Source organism: Macaca thibetana, chromosome 16, assembly GCF_024542745.1.
Source record: "Macaca thibetana thibetana isolate TM-01 chromosome 16, ASM2454274v1, whole genome shotgun sequence".
In the NCBI taxonomy this organism is placed as follows: Eukaryota; Metazoa; Chordata; class Mammalia; order Primates; family Cercopithecidae; genus Macaca; species Macaca thibetana.
Genome location: NC_065593.1, coordinates 35,928,279 through 35,949,034, shown reverse-complemented (window position 1 = coordinate 35,949,034; position 20,756 = coordinate 35,928,279). Strand labels below are relative to the sequence as shown.

The following is a 20,756-nucleotide window of genomic DNA, read 5'->3' as shown; positions in this document are numbered from 1 at the left end:
CAGAATGGGAGAAGGGCAAGATAGTCTTAACATTTAAGCCTGTTGACAGAATCAAATTACAATGCTTAACATTTTGTTTTTAAAAAGAATGATAAAAATAATAAAACTTAGAACTAAAAGTTCATTATTACAGGTTTGAAAATCTGCAGGAAATTATTCCTTCTTCCCTCCCATTTCTCCCTACACTTCTCCAATCCCACACACACTGCACAAAGAAAATTTAAACACAAAATGCTAAAAGTAATTGAAAGCCTTCAAATTAAATTTGTATATGAGGCACTCCAATTCATTTGAACATCAGAAGAAAATAAGATATATCAAGGCCTGTTTTTCTGGAGTGGGAATGGGGGGTGGGTGGTTTCTTCCAGGATCACCACCCATCCTTTCCAAGGAAGAAGTTAGAGGCCCCAGATTCAGCTTGGAGAAAGCAGGGCAGGCACAAATACCTAAGCCCTAATGCCAGGGAATGGCGTGGGAAGGAAGGACGGATTACAAACGAATAAATAAGTTTTTTACTTTTTTTAAACTTAATTTTTTTTTTTTTTTTTTTGAGACGGAGTCTTACTCTGTCGCCAGGCCAGAGTACAGTGACGCGATCTCGGCTCAATGCAACCTCCGTCTCCCAGGTTGAAGCGATCCTCCTGCCTCAGCCTCCCGAGTAGCTGGGACTACAGGCGCGTGCCACCACACCTAGCTAATTTTTGTATTTTTAGTATAGACGGAGTTTCACCATGTTGGCCAGGAGAGTCTCGATCTCTTGACCTCATGATCCGCCCGCCTCGGCTTCCCAAAGTGCTGGGATTAGAGGCATGAGCCACTGCGCCCGGCCAATCTTATTTAACAGACAAGCAAACAAACAAAAAAAAACAGGAGCTCAGTGGCAGGCGCTTCCTCCAAAGTCCAGGTTTTTAAGGAAAGCAGCCCAACCTGGAAAAAAAAAGAAAAAAAAAAAAAAAAAAAAGATAATGCTGGACGAAAAGGGCTGAAGACATAACAAGGGAACTAAGAGGAAAAAAGCGCGGGCGATCAAGCTGGTAATCTAAGAATGGGAGGGAGGGAATAAAGAGAACAAGTGAAGGACGGATCCTTAAAGAAAACTAGGACAGCCCCTCAGCTTGGCGCCCCCGAGCAGGCCAAATACGCCAGCAACAACGGGAGTACTTTGCGGTTCTTCGCACCCATTCTCTACTTTCACAGATGAATGAAAGTGCACAACTCAAGAGCAGGATGCCTTTCCTGTCTCAATCCCGCCCGCGCTCCAGGAGAGGAGCTCGCGGTTCCGATCCCCTTCGCTCACACCTCTTCCCTCACCCAAGGTTTGCCACCCCCGGACCAAACAGAAATGGGTCTAGATGCTTCCTTGGCCGTTAGGAAGTTGTGCATACAAGTCTAACATCCTTTCTCAGACTTTCTCGGCCCGCCTTTTAAAACGTGGGCGGGTCGGCCCTACAGGGATTTCTCCTCGCCCCCGTCGGTTTATTCCCCACCCCACCCTCCGTTCCCCTTTCTTGGAGTGTGAACCACCCCTCCCTTCTTGGGACGCTTAGGGACCGTTCCATTCACATCTTTTTTGGTACAAACACAGAATGCGGTATGCACCGGGCGCAGTTCCGTAAGGGGTGTAAAGGTGAGGGCAAGGAACAAGGAATTCCAAAGGCCCCGCACCCTCAGCATCTCCCGCCATTTCCCTGACGAGTTTCCCGGATGTAACCCCTTCCCCGCGGCGGTTTAGACACCAGACGGTGGCGGCTCCCTTTGGTGCAGGAGGAGGGAACTCGACTCTGGTCCAGCCTCCGCCGCCCGGAGTTTCCGGCGACTCCAAATTGTGCCCCACCTTCGAGGCCGTGGGGGAAAAATAAACTACACAGTAGATCTCCTTCACTTTGCACTCACCATCAGTTCCAGCTTATCGACCTCCGCCTCCATGTTGAATAGTTGACATTCCTCAGACCGCGGCGGCGCTTAAGCCGCAAGCCGTACTAGCACGGAGGGCCTCCATTGGACAGCTGTCACTCAACGTCTCGCACCCATTGGTTCCTCCGTTCCACCGGCTCCCGCCCATTGGAGACTGGGTAACGCCCCTCTGCATGAGACACATTTTCCTGTTGGGCAAAGACACAAAACGCCGCAGGAGGATTGGCTGCTGTGCACATTTTTTTTCCATTGGCTGCCCCCTGCTCTCTACTTTCAATTTTATAGTTAGGGCTCTGCAGAGAAGAGCTTGAGATTGGTGCAATCGGAAGAAGAGCCAACCAATCACACCAGAGCTTCCACCGACGGCAGAGGGGACGTAACACACCTTCTTTCCGCTCCTGCTTTCCTTCCCCTTCTCTCCCGCCTTCCCCTTATTCATACCAGAAGCGCCTCAGCTCTGATTGGCTGGAGCTCTGTCTATCTCAGCCAATCACAAGCCGGGCTGTGCTCCTACGCTATGTAAAGAGCGAATCGTGCAGAGACCGTGTCTACGATTGGTCTCTCCTTGACAAGGATTTAATTTTGAATTTTTCTTTATGGCGTGGGAGAGGCCACAGCCCGGACTCCATCGACTGCCCCGGCTCTTAGACTAGTAAGTGCTGGAACGATTATGTCTTTGTTATCTGAGCTCGCGTCTTGAGTAGCTGGGCTTGTTGCTGCTTGTGTGTTTTTATGGTTTTGAGGAGGGGGAGACCTTGGCTGGACACGAAGGGGAAATGGAAAGGGGAAGGGTAGATTTGGGGCTGGGGAAGAAGTGCTCGCCTGGCTTCATCTTAACCATACATCTGTTTAATTAACACTTCGCAAGATATGTTTTGGAGCAAAGCATATGCCTTCCTTTTGAATATTTCTTTACATATTTGCTGCTCAATGTAAGTCCACAGATCAGCGGCATCCGCATCTCTTGGTTGCTTGTTACAAACGCAAGTTATCGGGCTCCAGCCAAATTTACTAAATCAGAATATACATTTTAACAAGATTTCCCTCAGTGATTTCTATGCACATTAAAGTTTAAGTTGGTACATTTCTTGACTGGGAATATTACTATGTTACTTGATATTGTCTGGCATTCTGTTAGAGTGTTCATTTTAAATGTGTGTCCTGTTTACTGAGTGCCTAATGCTGTGTGGGATGAGACTTTAGGGAACTGCAGTCTCTTTGGAGAAACAAGACAGGAACAAAAAAAGCAATGCTTAAAAAAAAACGGAAAACAGAAAACAAAACAAAACAAACAAAAACAGCATAAAACATAAAATTTTTAAAAAGCAAGTACCCAGAAATAGTGCTATGGGTGTTCAAGAAGAATCAGTTGAACTGGTAATGGAAATTAAGTAATTGAAGGCTATGTGTGGAGGAGCGCAAGAGACCTCCATAAAAATGTGTTTTAGGAAGATGGCAATGAAATGCAACAGCCACTTCCGTTGCTGCCACAGCTTTGAAAGTACCCCAGAACAAAGAACTTTTTTTTTTTTTCTTTTTTTGTAACGAAGTCTCACTCTGTGGCCCAGGCTGGAGTGCAGTGGCGCGATCTCGGCCCACTGTAACCTCCGCCTCCCGGGTCCAAGCGATTCTCCTGCCTCAGCCTCCCAAGTAGCTGGGACTACAGGCGCCCGCCACCACGCCTGGCTAATTTTTGTATTTTTAGTAGAGACGGGGTTTCACCCTGTTGGCCAGGATGGTCTCGATTTCCTGACCTCGTGATCCAGCCGCCTCGGCCTCCCAAAGTGCTGGGATTACAGGCGTGAGCCACCACGCCCGGCCGCAAACAACTTTTCATATCATTGGGAGGAGTTGTAACAGAAGCAGCAGCGCCAACTCCTGCAAAAGACTGTAATTCTTACTGTATTATTTACTGCATCTTCCTATTGGAAAATAGCTTTAGACCCATCTTTTAGCCATATGAAGATGTGGTATGATATGAAGAAATAAAAACCTCCCTAACCAAGAGAATTTGACAATATTAGAACATATTCCTTAACTAAAATAACACTTGCTAACTAACACTTAGCAGGAATGCTTCTTTTCATTCTTTATTGAATGAAACATTATTTAGCTCCTGCTGTATTCAAGATGCTGGGATAACAGTCCAGCAGGATGAAAAACATACAAGCAAAAATTACAATGAAATGTAATACATTTTATAATAAAGGTGTGTATAAAGTGCTATAGAAGTGCAAAAGAGATGACATTTCAGCCAGTATAAATTCTGTAAGGTGGCTGGGCACGGTGCCTCACACCTGTAATCCCAGCACTCTGGGAGGACAAAGCGGGCGGATCACTTGAGGTAAGGAGTTCAAGACCAGCCTGGCCAATATGGCAAAATCGCATGTCTACTAAAAATACAAAACTTAGCCAGGTGTGGTGGCACGCCCCTGTAATCCCAGCTACTCAAGAGGCTGAGGCAGGATAATCGCTTGAACCAGGAGGCGGAGGTGGCATTGACCCGAGATCAAGCTACTGCATTCCAGCCCAGGTGATAGAGCAAGACTCTATCCCCCCCAAAAAAAAAAAAAAAAAAAAAAAAATCCAGAAGGACAAAGATTATGTTGGTATTGTTCAGGATTGTATGCCAGCACCTAGCATAGTACTTGGTGGATTATAAGCACTCAACTAGTATCTATAAGATAAAGTAACAGAGTCTTGAAGGATAGGTATAAGTTGACTTGGAGGAGGATACTCCAAACAGAAGGAAAGGCTGATAGAAAGAAACAGAAAGTATTTGGTGTTTAGTATACCTGGAAGTACTAACCGCTAGTCACTAGAAGAGATGAAGGCTCTAATGGCAGAGGGCTATTACAGGTAAGTTGTGAAAAGCTTTGAAAGGCGTGCTAAGGAATTTAATTTTGTGAGTAAAGGAACCTTCAAATACTTTTAAGCAAGGGAATATCTAGATATCATTTTGTTTTAAAGTATCAGCTCTGGTAACAATGTGGAAAATGAACTGGCAAGGAGAAAGACTGAAGGCAGGAGAATCATTGAAGGAACACTCAGACAAACCCAAACTAAGGCACATTCTCCAAAACGACTGACTTGGACTCTTCAAAATTATAAATATGAAGAAGCAAATACATAAATAAAAAAAGCTGGAGAATTGTTATGAATTAAAGGGGACTAAAGAGATACTAGATACTACAGCTAAATGTGTTGTGGAACCAGGGTGGGAGAATCTATAAGGGATAATGAGACAACTGGGGCAATCCTAATATGGGCTGTTCATTAGATCATATCATAACAAGGTTAAATTTCCTGACTGTGATTGTGGTTTTGTCAGAAAATTTCCATGTTTATATTAGAAAACAAAAGCTAAAGTATCTAAGAGTAAAAGTATCATGATGTCTGCAACTAAATCTATTCAATCAAAACCTTAAAAAATTTATATATGTATATATCTGTACATACATACAGAAAGAGTGTGTGTACAAAGATGGCAATTGACAATTGGTAAATCTAGGTGAATTGTATATGAGTGCTTATTATACTATTGTAAATTATTTATTTTCTGAAAGCTTGAAATTTTTCTAAGTAAAAACAGTAAAGGAGGCTGGGCGTGGTGGCTCAAGCCTGTAATCCCAGCACTTTGGGAGGCCGAGGCGGGTGGATCACGAGGTCAGGAGATCGAGACCATCCTGGCTAACATGGTGAAACCCCGTCTCTACTAAAAATACAAAAAACTAGCCGGGCGTGGTGGCGGGCGCCTGTAGTCCCAGCTACTCGGAGGCTGAGGCGGGAGAATGGCGTGAACCCGGGAGGTAGAGCTTGCAGTGAGCCGAGATCGCGCCACTGCACTCCAGCGTGGGCGACAGAGCGAGACTCCGTCTCAAAAAAAAAAAAAAAAAAAAAAAAACAGTAAAGGAAAATAGACAATAGTGAAAGACAAAAATGGTGAAGGCAACTGAAGTTAGAGGACAGAAAGGAGGGGGATGGTAAGGAGAAGAGACAGGGTAAATTAATCAGAGAAATATCTCTGATTCATACTCACATTGGCCCACACCCAGGTGTGGCGTGCACCCAGCGTAGTGGCATGATCTTGGCTTACTGCAACCTCTGCCTCCTAGGTTCAAGTGATTCTTCTGCCTCAGCCTCCGGAGTAGCTGGGATTATGGCACACTCCACCATGCCTGGCTAATTTTTGTATTTTCAGTAGAGTCAGGGTTTCACCCTGTTGGTCAGGCTGGTCTCAAACTCCTGACCTCAGATGATCCACCCACCTCAGTCTCCCAAAGTGCTGGGATTACAGGTGTGAGGCATTGCGCCCAGCCTCCCACACCCTCTTTTTTTTTTTTTTATAAGCCTCTACTCCAATAGGAGCTCCATTGTCTCTGCAGTCTTTTCACCTTCCTGGCCTTGTCTTTTCTATTTCTTTCTCTACCCACTCCTTATACATGGTGTTTCTTAAAGTTTGGTAGTCAGCTCACAGATCTTTTCACTCCACATATTTCTCTGGGTAATTTCACCCATTTCTAGTGTTGTTATTTTCTCTAGCCATCTATACTCTTATGAGTACAGTATTTCTCTAGTATCTTTCCCCTGAACTTTTGACTTTGAACATAGAACACAAGCAGTTAGATGTCTTTATATACCCTACTGTCACTCCTATAATCAGGTCCTTATCCCCTACACAGTTGCAATAGGTTTGTAAGTGGACTTTTTGCCTTCAGTCATGGTCCCATAAATCCAACTTCCACAATGCTGCCAAACCGTTCTTTCTAAAGAGCAAATATGAGCATGACAGTTATCTGCTTAAAATCCATTATTGTTTTTGATGTCTTGGTCCTTATCCACCCTCCAGCTTCATCACTCATTGCTCCCTGACAAAACTTTATGTTACAGGATACACTTTAGTCACACTGAGTCTTGTCTGAATCCCCTGACATACCTTTCTGTGAAATGTTTCCATGTTATTCCCTCTGATGGAATGACTCCTTCCCAGGCCCACCTTAACCTAGCCCCTTCATCAAAGCTCAGCTTAGGCAAAACATTTTCCAAAAACCTCAACCCTTATAGGAGAATTATGTACCCTTGCTTTATTTCTCCATTAATATCATATACATATCCCATCATAACCCATATCATATTGTATACCTGTTTACTTTCTGCTTACCCATCTCTTCCCACTATAAACTCTTGGAGAGCAGGTATGTGTCTTATTCATCTTCATAGCAAGTTATCACTATATGTTGTTGAATTAAACTTCTGTATTTTAAAAAATCTGATATAGTAATCTCAAGCAGCAAAAAAAAAAAAAAAAGAATCAAGGAATAATAATGATAACAATAAAACTTATTGCCTGCCAGGCACTGTAAATACTTTACATGATTTACTCATGTACTCCTCAAAACTCTGAAGCAAGTTCCTGTTAATATTATTATTTCACAGGGGAGGAAACTGACACAGAAAGACTAAGAATCTCTTGAAGGTCATAAATAATAACTTACAACAGTATAGTACAGCCATGATTTGAACCTATGCAGTATAACTCCCTGGTCCTCATCCTTAACCCCTACAGTATAATTTCTCTTGTTTTTTGTTGGTGTTGGTTTTGGTTTTGGTTTTGGTTTGGGGGGTTTTCTTAAGACTGAGCCTCATTCTAATTTTTATATTTTTAGTGGAAACAGGGTTTCACTGTGTTGGCCAGGCTGGTCTCGAACTCGACCTCAAGTGATCCGCCAGCCTCGGCCTCCCAAAGTGCTGGGATTACAGGCGTGAGCCACCGTGCCTGGCCTATAATATGTCCTTTATTATTGTTTGATTTGTTATCAAGAGCTCCAGATGTACCAGTTTTCTGGTTCCTTAGCCTAGAAATCTTTTCTTAATGAAAGAGGATGTAAGCAAAAATGAGAGTAATTTCTAGAGATCATAGAACTATTTAGGATATTTATGTTTTTTTTTTCTTTTTTTTTTTTTTTTGGAAACAGTTTCTGGCTCCGTCTTCCAGGCTGGAGTACAGTGGCGCAGTCATGGGTCACTAGTGTAGCCTCAAACTCCTGTGCTCACATGAGCCTCCCGCCTCAGCCTTCAGAGTGGCTAGGACTATAGGTGGGCCACCATGCCAGGCTTTTTCTTTTTTTTTGTCGTAGAGTTGGGACTCTCACTATGTTACCCAGAGTGGTCTCAAACTCCTGGGCTAAAGGGATCCTCCCACCTCCACCTCAGCCTCCCAAAGTGTGGGGGATTACAGGCATGAACCTCCGCCCTTGGCCTATATGTTTATGTTTCTAATGGTTTTTCAGATTATTTGAGAAAGCAGTGTAAGAAAAAAATTAGTTTAAAAAATACATAGGTCAGGCACGGTGGCTCATGCCTATAATCCTAGTACTTTGGGCGGCTTAGGCAGGTGATCACCTGAGGTCAGGAGTTCAAAACCAGCTGGGCCAACATGGTGAAACCCCATCTCTACTAAAAATACAAACATTAGTAACCCCATCTCTACTAAAAATACAAAAATTAGTTGGGCGTAGTAGTGTGTGCCTGTAGTCCCAGCTACTCGGGAGACTGAAGCAGGTGAATCGCTTGAACTCAGGAGACAGATGTTGCCGTGAGCTGAGATCATGCCATTGCACTCCAGGCCGGCCAGGCAACAGAGTGAGACTCCGTTTCAAAAAAAAAAAAAAAACCACACACACACACAAAAACACACACACACACAAAACAGGGGGCCGGGTACAGTGGTTCACACTTGTAATTTCACCACTCTGGGAGGCCAAGGCCAGTAAATTGCTTGAGCTCAGGAGTTCAAGACCAGCTTGGGCAACATAGTGAAACCCTGTCTCTACTAAAAATACAAAAACTGGCTGGGCATGGTGGTGCGCCTTTATAGTTCCAGCTACTCAGGAGGCTGAGGCAGGAGGATTGCTTGAGTCCAGGAGGTCAAAGCTGCAGTGAGCTGAGATCACACCACTGCAATCCAGCTTGAACAACAGAGCAACACCCTGTCTGAAAACAAAAGGAAAAATGCTTTAAGGAATCACAAAAGAATGAGCTTGTATTCAGTGTTAACAATTAAAATCCCACCTAATCCAGCAAAAAGAATTTGTAGGTCTCATTACCCCTTTGGAAAGGGGTATGTATTTTAAACTAAAGGAAGATTGCTATATACTCTTTCAATTTAGGCAATTATCCTCTGGAAAGTACCTAATGCTTTTAACTAAGTAATGATACTAAAACAAATCTTACTTTTTTGTGTTCTTGTTCTGACTAAGGTAGAAATTTGCTATTCTCCACTTTCGCAAGACCTGTGATTATTTTTGGATGGAACAACTAACTATCTAGGAATTATCTCAGACTGCATCTTTCTACCCTGACAGATTTGGCATAGTTCCTTAATCCTCTGCATGTGCCAATTACTGTATTTAATTAGAAGGAGATTAGATAGGAGATTAGATAGAAGCACTAATAACCCAAGTCAGACACACACACACACACACACACAGAGAGAGAGAGAGAGAGAGAGAGAGAGAGAGAGAGAGAGAGAGAAGAAAACATGATTTAGTTCCTAGACATTTTTTTCATTGAAAAATAATTCCCAAACTGACAAACATTGGCTTGTGTAGGACTCTTTAGAAATTTGAATGCATAGACACTGGAACAACCGCCAGGAAAGGACTAGAAAGAGATGGCCCTGTTTCAGAATGGTGGTACTCAACCTTTCCAGCTAATGGTACATACCAAAGTTTAAAAGTCAAATACAATACAAGCCTTGTTATAATTAGAAAGAAACAATGAAAAAAAATGGCAGTCCAGTTTAAACCACCCCTCTGTAATCCTGACTCCCAATTGTCAGAGGCAACACTATTAAGTCTTGTAATTATTTCTTCTGGTATTTACCTCTATATTTCTAAGTAACATTCATACTACTATTTCTTTTTTTTTTTTGAGACGGAGTCTCGATCTGTCGCCCAGGCTGGAGTGCAGTGGCCGGATCTCAGCTCACTGCAAGCGCCGCCTCCCGGGTTTACGCCATTCTCCTGCCTCAGCCTCCCGAGTAGCTGGGACTACAGGCACCCGCCACCTCGCCCAGCTAGTTTTTTGTGTTCTTTTAGTAGAGACGGGGTTTCACCGGGTTAGCCAGGATGGTCTCGATCTCCTGACCTCGTGATCCGCCCCTCTCGGCCTCCCAAAGTGCTGGGATTACAGGCTTGAGCCACTACGCCTGGCCCATACTATTATTTCATGATTTTTTTTCAAGTTTAGACACTATATAAATTTAGACAAATACTGACTTCCACTCACTTTCTCTTCTTCTTTTTTTTTTTTTGAGATAGAGTTTCACTCTTGTTACCCAGGCTAGAGTGCAATGGCACGATCTTGACTCACTGCAACCTCTGCCACCTGGGTTCAAGCGATTCTCCTGCCTCAGCCTCCGAGTAGCTGGGATTACAGGCATGCGCCACCACGCCTGGCTAATTTTTGTATTTTTTAGTAGAGACGGCGTTTCTCCATGTTGGTCAGGCTGGTCTCGAACTCCCGACCTCAGGTGATCTGCCTGCCTCAGCCTCCCAAAGTGCTGGGATTACAGGCATGAGCCACCACACCTGGTCCACGTTCTCTCCTTCTTCCCAGTATACCTACATCATCGTTTTTCGTTAAATAAATAGTCAATGCTTATACTTTTTTTTTTTTTTAGATGGAGTCTCATTCTGTTGCCCAGGCTGGAGTGCAGTGGCACAATCTCGGCTCACTGCAAGCTCCGCCTCCCTGGTTCAAGAGATTCTTCTGGCTCAGCCTCCCAGATAGCTGGGACTACAGCCACATGCCATCACACCTGGCTAAATTTTATATTTTTGTTAGAGACAGGCTTTCACCCTGTTGGCCAGGCTGGTCTCAAACTCAGGACCTCAGGTGATCCTCCTGCCTCCCGGCCGCCCAAAGTGCTAGGATTATAGGTGTGAGCCACCAAGCCCAGGGGATGCTTATAGTTTAAATATTGTTTAACAGCTTAACATTTAGTGCTACTAAGATTACACTTCCTTCCTTATACAACTTTTTTCCTAGCTATTTTTTATATGCTTATTTTTTTTAAGCACTTACCAGCAATTTGGCCACAAGTTTCCAGAACAGTAAAACTCTGCTCAGAATGGTCCAACACACTAGGTAGTTTATCTATTTCCGTTTTTCCTTAGAGACATTGTTGCTGAAGCTCTCTGTCCTGTCCTCCTGCGCCAGTCTTCATTGGCTGTGAGCCTCAGGTCAGCAAATTACTGTTTTTGTAGAGCTTGTGAGCTAAGAATGATTTATAACTTTTAACAGTTAAAAAAATCAAAAGAGGAACAATATTTTGTGACACATGAAAAGTATATGAAATTCAACCGGGCACGGTGGCTCATGCCTATAATCCTAGCACTTTGGGAGGCCAAGGGAAATGGATCACGAGGTCAGGAGATCCAGACCAGCCTGGCCAAGATGGTGAAACCCTGTCTCTACTAAAAATACAAAACTTAGCCTGGCATGGTGGCAGGTGCCTGTAATCCCAACTACTCAGGAGGCTGAGGCAGGAGAGTCAGTTGAACTCGGGGGGTGGGTGGAGGCTGCAGTGAGCCGAGATCATGCACTGCACTCCAGCCTGGGCGACAGAGTGAGACTCCGTCTTTAAAAAAAGAAAAAAAGAAAAGTATATGAAATTCAAATTTCAGTCATAAATAAAATTTTACTGGACACAGCTCCTTTGCTTGAGTATTGTCTATGACTCCCTTGGTGCTACCCTGGCAGGGTTGAGCAGTTGCAGCAGAGACCATATGGCCTGCAAAACCTGAAATACTTACTTTCTGGCTCTTTACAAAAAAGGTTTGTTGACCCCCGTCCTAAGCTTGCTGCAAAGCTGTTTCCCCTAGATTTTTTATCACCATTATCCTGAAAATTCTTATCTTTTGTCTTAATTCTTTTCTCACACCTGACTGAAAGTTTGGCCTAATATAGAATTCTATGATGGGGTCGGGTATGGTGGCTCATTTCTGTAATCCCAGCACTTTGAGGGGCTGAGGTAGGAGGACTGCTTGAGCACAGGAGTTTAAGACCAGCCTGGGCAACAAAAACAGAATAGGGGAGGACTGTGAAGGGTCAGATGGAAGCCAAAGAAAAGGAGGATGCTAGGGAAATTTCAGATTCTAGGGCTCCCAACCAGTGGACTCAGCCTTAGATAGAAGTTTCCAGTGGCATTTGTCTATAGAAGGTCCTGACCATACAGGACTTCAAGAGTAGCCTGGCCAACATAATGAAACCCCATCTCTACTAAAAATAAATAAATTTTAAAAATTAGCCGGGCATGGTGCCGCACGCCTGTAATCCCAGCTACTCTGGAAGCCGAGGCAGGAGAATCGCTTGAACTGGGAGGAGGAGGCTGCAGTGAGCCAAGATCATGCCACTGCACTCCAGCCCGCACCACAGAGCAAGACCTGTCTCAAAAAAAAAAAAAAAAAAAAAAAAAAAGAAGTCCCTGACCATAGATTTGATGAAATGTAACCTTTTTTCTTCAGGCAGCCACAAGATCGCTCCTTTCTAGGAGGCTCTCCTAAGTATCTTCATCAGAGTATTTTTATCTTGTGGTTTTTGTTTTGTTTTCTGTTTTGTTTTTTTTTTATTTTGTTTTTGAGACGGAGTCTTGCTCTGTCACCCAGGCTGGAGTACAGTGGCGCAATCTCAGCTCACTGCAAGCTCTGCCTCCCAGGTTCACACCATTCTCCTGCCTCAGCCTCCCGAGTAGCTGGGACTACAGGCGCCCGCCACCACGCCCAGCTAATTTTTTTGTATTTTTAGTAGAGACAGGATTTCACCGTGTTAGTCAGGATGGTCTTGATCTCCTGACCTCGTAATCTGCCCGTCTTGGCCTCCCAAAGTGCTGGGATTACCGGCATGAGCCACCATGTCCGGCCTGGTTTTGTTTTGTTTGTTTATGTGTTTGTTTGTTTTGGAGACAAGGTCTCCCTCTGTTGCCTAGGCTGGAGTGCAGTGGCACAATAATAGTTCACTGTAGCCTCAAACTCCTAGGCTCATGTGATCCTCCCAGCTCAGCTCCTGAATAGCTGGGACTACAGGCTTGTGTTGTTTTAAGTTAAAGAAAAAGTCAGGGCTGGGCGCGGTGGCTGACACCTGTAATCCCGGCACTTTGGGAGGTCAAGGCAGGCAGATCACTTGAGGTCGGGAGTTCGAGACCAGCCTGACTAGCATGGAGAAACCCAGTCTCTACTAAAAATACAAAATTAGCTGGGCGTGGTAGTGCATGCCTGTAATCCCAGCTACTCAGGAGGCTGAGGCAGGAGAATCGCTTGAACCCGGGAGGCCGAGGTTGCAGTGAGCCAAGATCGCACTCTTGTACTACAGCCTGGGCAACAAGAGCAAAACTCTGTCTCAAAAAAAAAAAAAATCCTTTAGACATCCCTTGTGTTTAATAATCCCTGTTTCACCTTCCTTCATTATTTCAGCAGGAAGAAAAAGTTATATAATAAAGGTGAAGGCAGCCAACTATGTTTTGGTGTGTTTTCTAAGCCCCTAAGGACAATTAAGAAAAGCACCTTGTCAAATTGGGACCTGATAGTTAGTCCAATTAGATGTTATCAGGAATCTCTATTTCTAGAAGGGCTGTCCATGTATGCATTGCCGCCATTTGCCATTAGGGGTGCCCTCTGCAAGTCATGGAACCAAGCCAGTGCTCAGTTTTTACAACCTGCAGCAGGGTAGTCGGGGTTCGTGGGCCAGTGGAATCTGAGAGCTGAGCAAGTATAGCACTGCATACCAAGTGCTGAAAGGTTACTGAGTGAACAGAAGTGGAATGAATGTGTATTTTAAAGGCCAATTGTTCCCATTCAAATCTGAGTTTGAAGGAAAGGAGGCCCAGGCCTTGGGATCATTTTCAGTTCTGCTACTTGAATAACAACATCTTTGTTCCTCAAGTAGCAACAACTAAAAGCAGCAAAGCCTTTCTAGAACTTCAGCTCAAAATTAAGCTGTGACTTAATTTTCTTCAGAAAGGGATCCAGATTGAAATGTGAATATACTAGATAATGTTTTTGTTTTGTTTTTTCATTTTGTACCATAGCAAGAAGGACCCTTTTATTAAAAGTTTCCAAAATATTCACTTGGTCACAATCAAGATAATGGTAACATATATTTAATGGTAATATATTTAAATTGATCATTATGATATATACTTATATAGATATATGTTAGTGTATAGCATATTAGTGTGTATAGCATCTTAGAAAGAACAGATATATTTATATTAAAATATTTGTTGCATTCTTAAGTGCAAAGCAGCTTTTATTCTCTTGATAATTATTGATTATATCCCGACATTTGTATAAAAAATTCACTTTATTTCGACAGATCCTAATTTGCTGTTACTGTATCAAGTGGCCTTGCCATTTTTTTTAATTTTATTTTGATTATTTTTAAATTGACCAATAATAATTACACATATTTGTGGGGTACATGGTGAAGTTTTGATACATGTAATGTATATGAATAGATCAGGGTAGTTAGTATATCCATTATCTGCAACATATATCATTTATTTATGTTAGTAAAATTCAATACCCTCCTTCCAGCTATTTGAAACTAGATAATACATTATTGTTAACTATAGTCATCCTATGGTGCCATAGAACACTAGAACTTATTCCTCCTATCTAGCTGTAATTTTATTACTGGAAAGGGGTCCCAATCCAGACCCCAAGAGACGACTCTTAGACCTCATGCAAGAAAAAATTCAGGACAAGTCCATAAAGTGCAAGCGTGTTTATTAAGAAGGTAAAGGAATAAAAGAACGGCTATTCCATAGGCAGAGCAGTGGCATGGTCTGCTCAACTAAGTATACTTATATCTTGATTATATGCTAAACAAGGGGTGGATTATTCGTGCGTTTTCTGGGGAAAGGGTAGGAATTTCCCAGAACTGAGGGTTCCTTCCCTCTTTAGACTATATAGGGTAACTTCTAGATATTACCATGGCATTTTTAAACTGTCTTGGTGCTGGTGGGAGTGTCTTTTAGCATGCAAATGTATTATAACTAGTGTATAATGAGCAGTAAGGACTATCAGAGGCCACTTTCATTGCTCTCTTGGTTTTGGCCAGGTTCTTTACTGCATCATGTTTTATCAGAAGGGTCTTTGTGACCTGTATCTTGTGCCAACCTCCTATCTCATCCTGTGACTAAGAATGCCTAACCTCCTGGGAATGCAGCGCAGTAGGTCTTAGCCTCATTTTACCCAACCCCTATTCAAGATGGAGTTGCTCTGCTTCAAATGCCTCTATTTTGTATCCTTTAACAAATCTTTCCCTATCCCTCCTTCCTCCCCACCTTTCCCAGCCTCTAGTATCCTCTGTTCTACTAGGTAATGTTTTTATTTTATTTTATTTTATTTTATTTATTTATTTATTCATCAGATGGAGTCTTGTTTTGTCACCCAGGCTGGAGTGCAGTGGCGTGATCTCGTCTCACTGCAACCTCTGCCTCCCGGGTTCAAGTGATTCTCCCACCTCAGCCTCCCCAGTAGCTGGGACCACAGGCACATGCCACCATGCCCAGCTAATTTTTGTATTTTTAATAGAGACAGGATTTTGCCATGTTGGCCAGGCTGGTCTCGAACTCCTGGCCTCAAGCGATCTGCCCACCTCGGCCTCCCAAACTTCTGGGATTACAGATGTGAGCCACCGCACCCAGCCAGTGATGTTTTTAAATGCTTTAAAATAACTGTTTTAAGGCCCACGCCTGTAATCCCAGCACTTTGGGATTATGCCACCAGGTGTGGTGGCAAGTGCCTGTGGTCCCAACTACTTGGGAGGCTGAGGCGGGAGAATCATTTGAACCTGGGAGGTGGAGGTTGCAGTGAGCCGAGATCACGCCACTGCACTTCAGCCTGGGTGACAGAGCTAGACTGTGCCTCAAAAAATAAAATAACTGTTTTAAAATACCCATGTCTTTGATTTGGGGTAATTGTTATTTCATTTTACAGTATATTGCCTATTTAATCTAGTGTCACACCACAGCGTATTAGAAAGAACATGGAAGACTTATAGGTCTGGACTTATTGCATTGCATTGATAGATTGTCTAATCTTTTTTATCCTCAGTTTATTCTTCTGTAAAAACGGGAATAAAAATCCTCCTTGTCAGGGATAATACCTTGCAGGATAGTAAGGGTTAACTAAAAAGATGTATGTGAAGATACCTAACAGTAAAGGGGTATTGAATAAATGGCTAATGTTGTTTCCTCATCTCACTACCAATTCCACCTGTCACAGCTCAGTAGATGCTGCCGGTAAAAATCATTTTTTTTTTTTTTTTGAGATGGAGTTTTCACTCTTGTTGCCCAGGCAGGAGTGCAATGGCGCGATCTTGGCTCACCACAACCTCTGCCTCCCGAATTCAAGCGATTCTCCTACCTCAGCCTCCCGAGTAGCTGGGATTACAGACATGCACCACCACGCCCGGCTAATTTTGTATTTTTAGTAGAGACAGGGTTTCTCCATGTTGGTCAGGCTGGTCTTGAACTCCTGACCTGAGGTGATTTGCCCACCTTGGCCTCCCAAAGTGCTGAGATTACAGGCATGAGCCACCATGCCTGACCAACATATTATTTTAATAACTGACTATAACCCAACTACAGCCATATTCGCTACTATCAAGAAAGGAAAATTCATTTATCTTAAGAAAAGCAACACAAGCAGAACAAACTTAGAGAATAATATAATGCCAAGACCAAGATCTCTCCAGAGATAGTTTAAATCTGGGTTTACATTTTCCCCTACTTCAGGGCTCTTCTGGGATGCTGGTAGTGACCTATTTCTTAATCAAGATGGTGGTTACAAGGGTGTGTTCATGGTATGATAATTCATTGAACTATACACTTAAGATTTGTGTACTTTCTATATGTATATATTATTCTTCAACTAAAAATGTAAAAATATTTCTCTGCAGAAATCATGCCCAAGTTCAAACAACGAAGACGAAAGCTAAAAGCCAAAGCCAAAAGATTATTCAAAAAAAAAGAAGCCTCCCACTTTCAGTCCAAGCTAATTACATCTCCTCCTCCACCACCCTCGCCAGAAAGGTAAGGCATAATGTGGAACAGAGAAAATGCTAGAGAGATCTGATCAGTTTAAGATAGAGTTTCCAGATTTAGCAGATAAAAATAGAAGGCAGGGCTGGGGACAGTCACTCATGCCTGTAATCCCAGCACTTTGGGAGGCCAAGGCTGGTGGATTACCTGAGGTCAGGAGTTTGAGACCAGCCTGGCCAATATGGTGAAACCCTGTCTCTACTAAAACTACAAAAATTAGCCTGTGTGGTGGTGGGAACCTGTAATCCCAGCTACTCGGGAGACTTAGGCAGGACAATTGTTGAACCCGGGAGGCGGAGCTTGCAGTGAGCCGAGATCCCGCCATTGCACTCAAGCCTGGGCAACAAGAGTGAAAGTGCCTCTCAAAAAAAAACAAAAGGAGGCCCAGTTAAATTTGAATTTCAGATAAACAATGAATAATTCTTTCATATAATTGTGTTCTATGTGACATTTGGAATATATTTATACTATAATTATGCATGCTTTATCTGAAATTAATTTATTTTAATTTTTATTTATTTGTTTATTTACTTTTAAGACTGAGTCTTACTCTGTCACCTAAGCTGGAGTGCAGTAGCATGATCAAGGCTCACTGCAGCCTTGACTTCCTGGGCTCAAGAGATCCTCCCACTCTGTCTCCAAAACAGACAAAACCTCTAGCTTGGGATCGGCCTTCTCGTCTATTATTTTTCTTTTTAAAAATTTTTTTTGAAAATAGATGTCGATACTATGTTGTCCAGGCTGTCCTCAAACTCTTGGCCTCAAGTGATCCTCCCGCCATGACTTCCAAAAGTGCTGGAAATGTAGGTGTGAGCACTGCACCCACCGTTATGTTTTTTTCTACATAAAAAATAATGCAGGATTATCTTCTAGAGCTAATTAATATGTTCAAATAACCAAAACCCCATTAAGGAAAAATGTCACATGACAGCAAATTATCAATCCAGACCAATATGATCACACTCACTGTGAAGGTGAGAAAACTTCATCTTTATTACATTTCCCCAAGAGATGCACTGCATTGTTCTCTTGAAAACACACAGCTCATGTCCTCCTTTAAAACACACATCCTCTTTAAAGTAACATACAGACATGCCAATACAAGGTAAAAAATTACATCTGATTTCTCACATTTCAAAAACATACAGTAAACATCAAATAAAAATTTATTTTTATAAGAATTTAGAGGAACTATCATGTAGCTGTAAGTGTAATAGATATATTGAGTATCATAGATAAAAAGAGTGCTCCCTTCAGCAGCACATGTAGTAACAGATACAAAGATTTAAAGATAAAAGCTTTAGGATAAAAAGAATCCTCTCTTAAAAAGGAAAACAAAATTATATTTATGTATATATAGCAACTATAACACCCATCTCACAACTTTATAGGAACAGTGTCTATTCAAAAATATCAGTATTTTCAAAATATTTAAAATAAATGTAGTAATAATTCTATGCCCATCTTTTTCAAAATAAACCAATAATATATATAGTATATATTAGACATGTTAGTATATATCTAAGACATGTTAAAAATCACAACTGAATTCTTTTTTTTTTTTTTTTTTTTTTTTTTTTTTTTTTTTTTTTTTTTGAGACGGAGTCTGGCTCTGTCGCCCAGGCTGGAGTGCAGTGGCCAGCTCTCAGCTCACTGCAAGCTCCGCCTCCCGGGTTCACGCCATTCTCCTGGCTCAGCCTCCTGAGTAGCTGGGACTACAGGCGCCCGCCACCTCGCCCGGCTAGTTTTTTTTTTTTTGTATTTTAGTAGAGACGGGGTTTCACCGTGTTAGCCAGGATGGTCTCGATCTCCTGACCTCGTGATCCGCCCGTCTCGGCCTCCCAAAGTGCTGGGATTACAGGCTTGAGCCACCGCGCCTGGCCCACAACTGATTTCTTACAATTCAGTCACAAATCTAAACAGCAAATAAAAATTTCTGTGACAGGAACTTAGGAGAACTACCAATAGCTATAAATAGAAGGGATTATTATGTAAGTATCCTAGATAAAAAGTATACTTGCTTTAGAGGCATATGTAATAATACAGAAAACAATTTAAAGATAATAAAAGATTTAGGATAAAAAGGATTCTCTCTTAAAATGAAAAGAAAATTATATATATATAACAGCTATAACTCTCATCAAAAAATCTACAGGAACAGCATATTTTCAAAAGTACAACAATTTCCAAACTATTTGAAATAAACCTATTAATAATTCGATGGACAACATTTTCCAAACAAACCAATAAATGCATAGTGTGCATGAAGCTATCTGTTACAGTCTATGGCACTCATATTTTACAAAGAATTCTGTGCCAATCTGAGCGTCTGCACTGTGCCTTCAAATGCTCCTGGACTGTGGCAACCAAGTCCATAGGAAACAAGACCTCCAGGTTCCGCCCCGGGGAGGTTGGAATTCAGCAATATAAAAAAAGAGAGGTGGTGCTGCAGGACGGGGTGGAACCAGGAACACCCCTGGTTTCTCACTGTTCTCTGTGGATTCCTAGAAGTACCCGCTTTGTCTTAGGAGGACAACGGTGATCACTCTATTCAGCTCCATCTAGAACAGTCCAGGTTCTTCTAGATGATCTGCACAAATGGCTCCTCTCCTCCTTCCTGGTGTCTGCCATTAGCATTGGAATAAAGTTCCTGCTGAAAATCCGCATCTCAGCCGGGCGCGGTGGCTCACGCCTGTAATCCCAGCACTTTGGGAGGCCGAGGCGGGCGGATCACAAGGTCAGGAGATCGAGACCATCCTGGCTAACACGGTGAAACCCCATCTCTACTAAAAATACAAAAAATTAGCTGGGCGCGGTTGTGGGCGCCTGTAGTCCCAGCTACTCGGGAGGCTGAGGCAGGAGAATGGCGTGAACCCAGGAGGCGGAGCTTGCAGTGAGCCGAGATCGCGCCACTGCACTCCAGCCTGGGCGACAGAGCGAGACTCCGTCTCAAAAAAAAAAAAAAAAAAAAAAAAAAAAAAAAAGAAAATCCGCATCTCCCCTGGGCCCGGTGTTCTGGAAGTGAGAGAGAGGATGTCACACTTCAAGGAGGCAGCTCTCTAGACAGGAAGGTTATTCACGTCCCACGTCAAGTCTAACAAGAATTCAGAGCCATTGAGAAATCCAGTTTTATCATCTGTCCTTCATTCTGTAGCCTGCTTCTGAACCATTGTGTTCAACTGTGAAACTCACACTTTGGTGACCCTGATTCCAAAACTCATTTAATACACCCAAGGTCAGTCCCAGTGATCTGCTTCATAGCAAGGACTTTGGGTGGGTCTCCCCAGGGAGTCGGGCACCCTCAGAGAGTGTGGCTTTGGACTTCATCACAGCTGGGGCCTTTTGTGTCACTTAAGAGCTAAACTTGTAACCACGCTAGATCCATTTCTAATGTGACAACATCACGAACCCCGAGTCCAGAAGCCTAATCCATAATCCTACCTCCTCATGATGAAGTCTCATGCTCTGCTCACCGTGGTTAGCTGCGTAAGATGTAAACCAAAGCTTCACTGAACCCTCGACCCAAATCGGTAACTCAAGTGCGTCAATCATAATGAACCTCCCCAAACTCAGTATTTATGATTATTTTTGAGTCAGGGTCTCACTCTGTTGCCTGGGCTGGAGTGCAGTGGCAGGATCAGGGCTCCGTGCAGCCCCGACCTCCCAGGCTCCAGTGATCCTCCCACATTGCCTGACTAATTTTTGTATTTTTGTGGAGAGGGAATCTTGCCAT

At 42.9% G+C, this 20,756-nt stretch overlaps 2 protein-coding genes across 7 annotated transcripts in view; one reads left to right on the top strand and one right to left on the bottom strand.

Annotated features, from left to right (window-relative positions):
* Positions 1 to 20,756, bottom strand: part of SKA2 (spindle and kinetochore associated complex subunit 2) — a 976,874-nt gene that overhangs the window by 40,885 nt on the left and 915,233 nt on the right. For 2 of the 6 annotated variants that reach the window (XM_050764802.1, XM_050764803.1), the window contains exon 2: positions 1,894 to 1,952. In XM_050764802.1, coding sequence (XP_050620759.1) covers positions 1,894 to 1,926 — 33 coding nt within the window. In that variant the 5' untranslated portion in view covers positions 1,927 to 1,952. Of the gene's footprint in view, positions 1 to 1,893; positions 1,980 to 20,756 lie in introns of those variants that run through there. The other 4 variants (XM_050764805.1, XM_050764804.1, XM_050764801.1 and 1 more) reach the window with 3 other exon arrangements.
* PRR11 (proline rich 11) overlaps positions 2,266 to 20,756 on the top strand; it is a 47,780-nt gene continuing 29,289 nt past the window's right edge. Inside the window, exons 1-2 of the mRNA XM_050764738.1 lie at positions 2,266 to 2,566; positions 16,882 to 17,014. Coding sequence (XP_050620695.1) covers positions 16,887 to 17,014 — 128 coding nt within the window. The 5' untranslated portion in view covers positions 2,266 to 2,566; positions 16,882 to 16,886. The remainder of the gene's footprint in view (positions 2,567 to 16,881; positions 17,015 to 20,756) is intronic.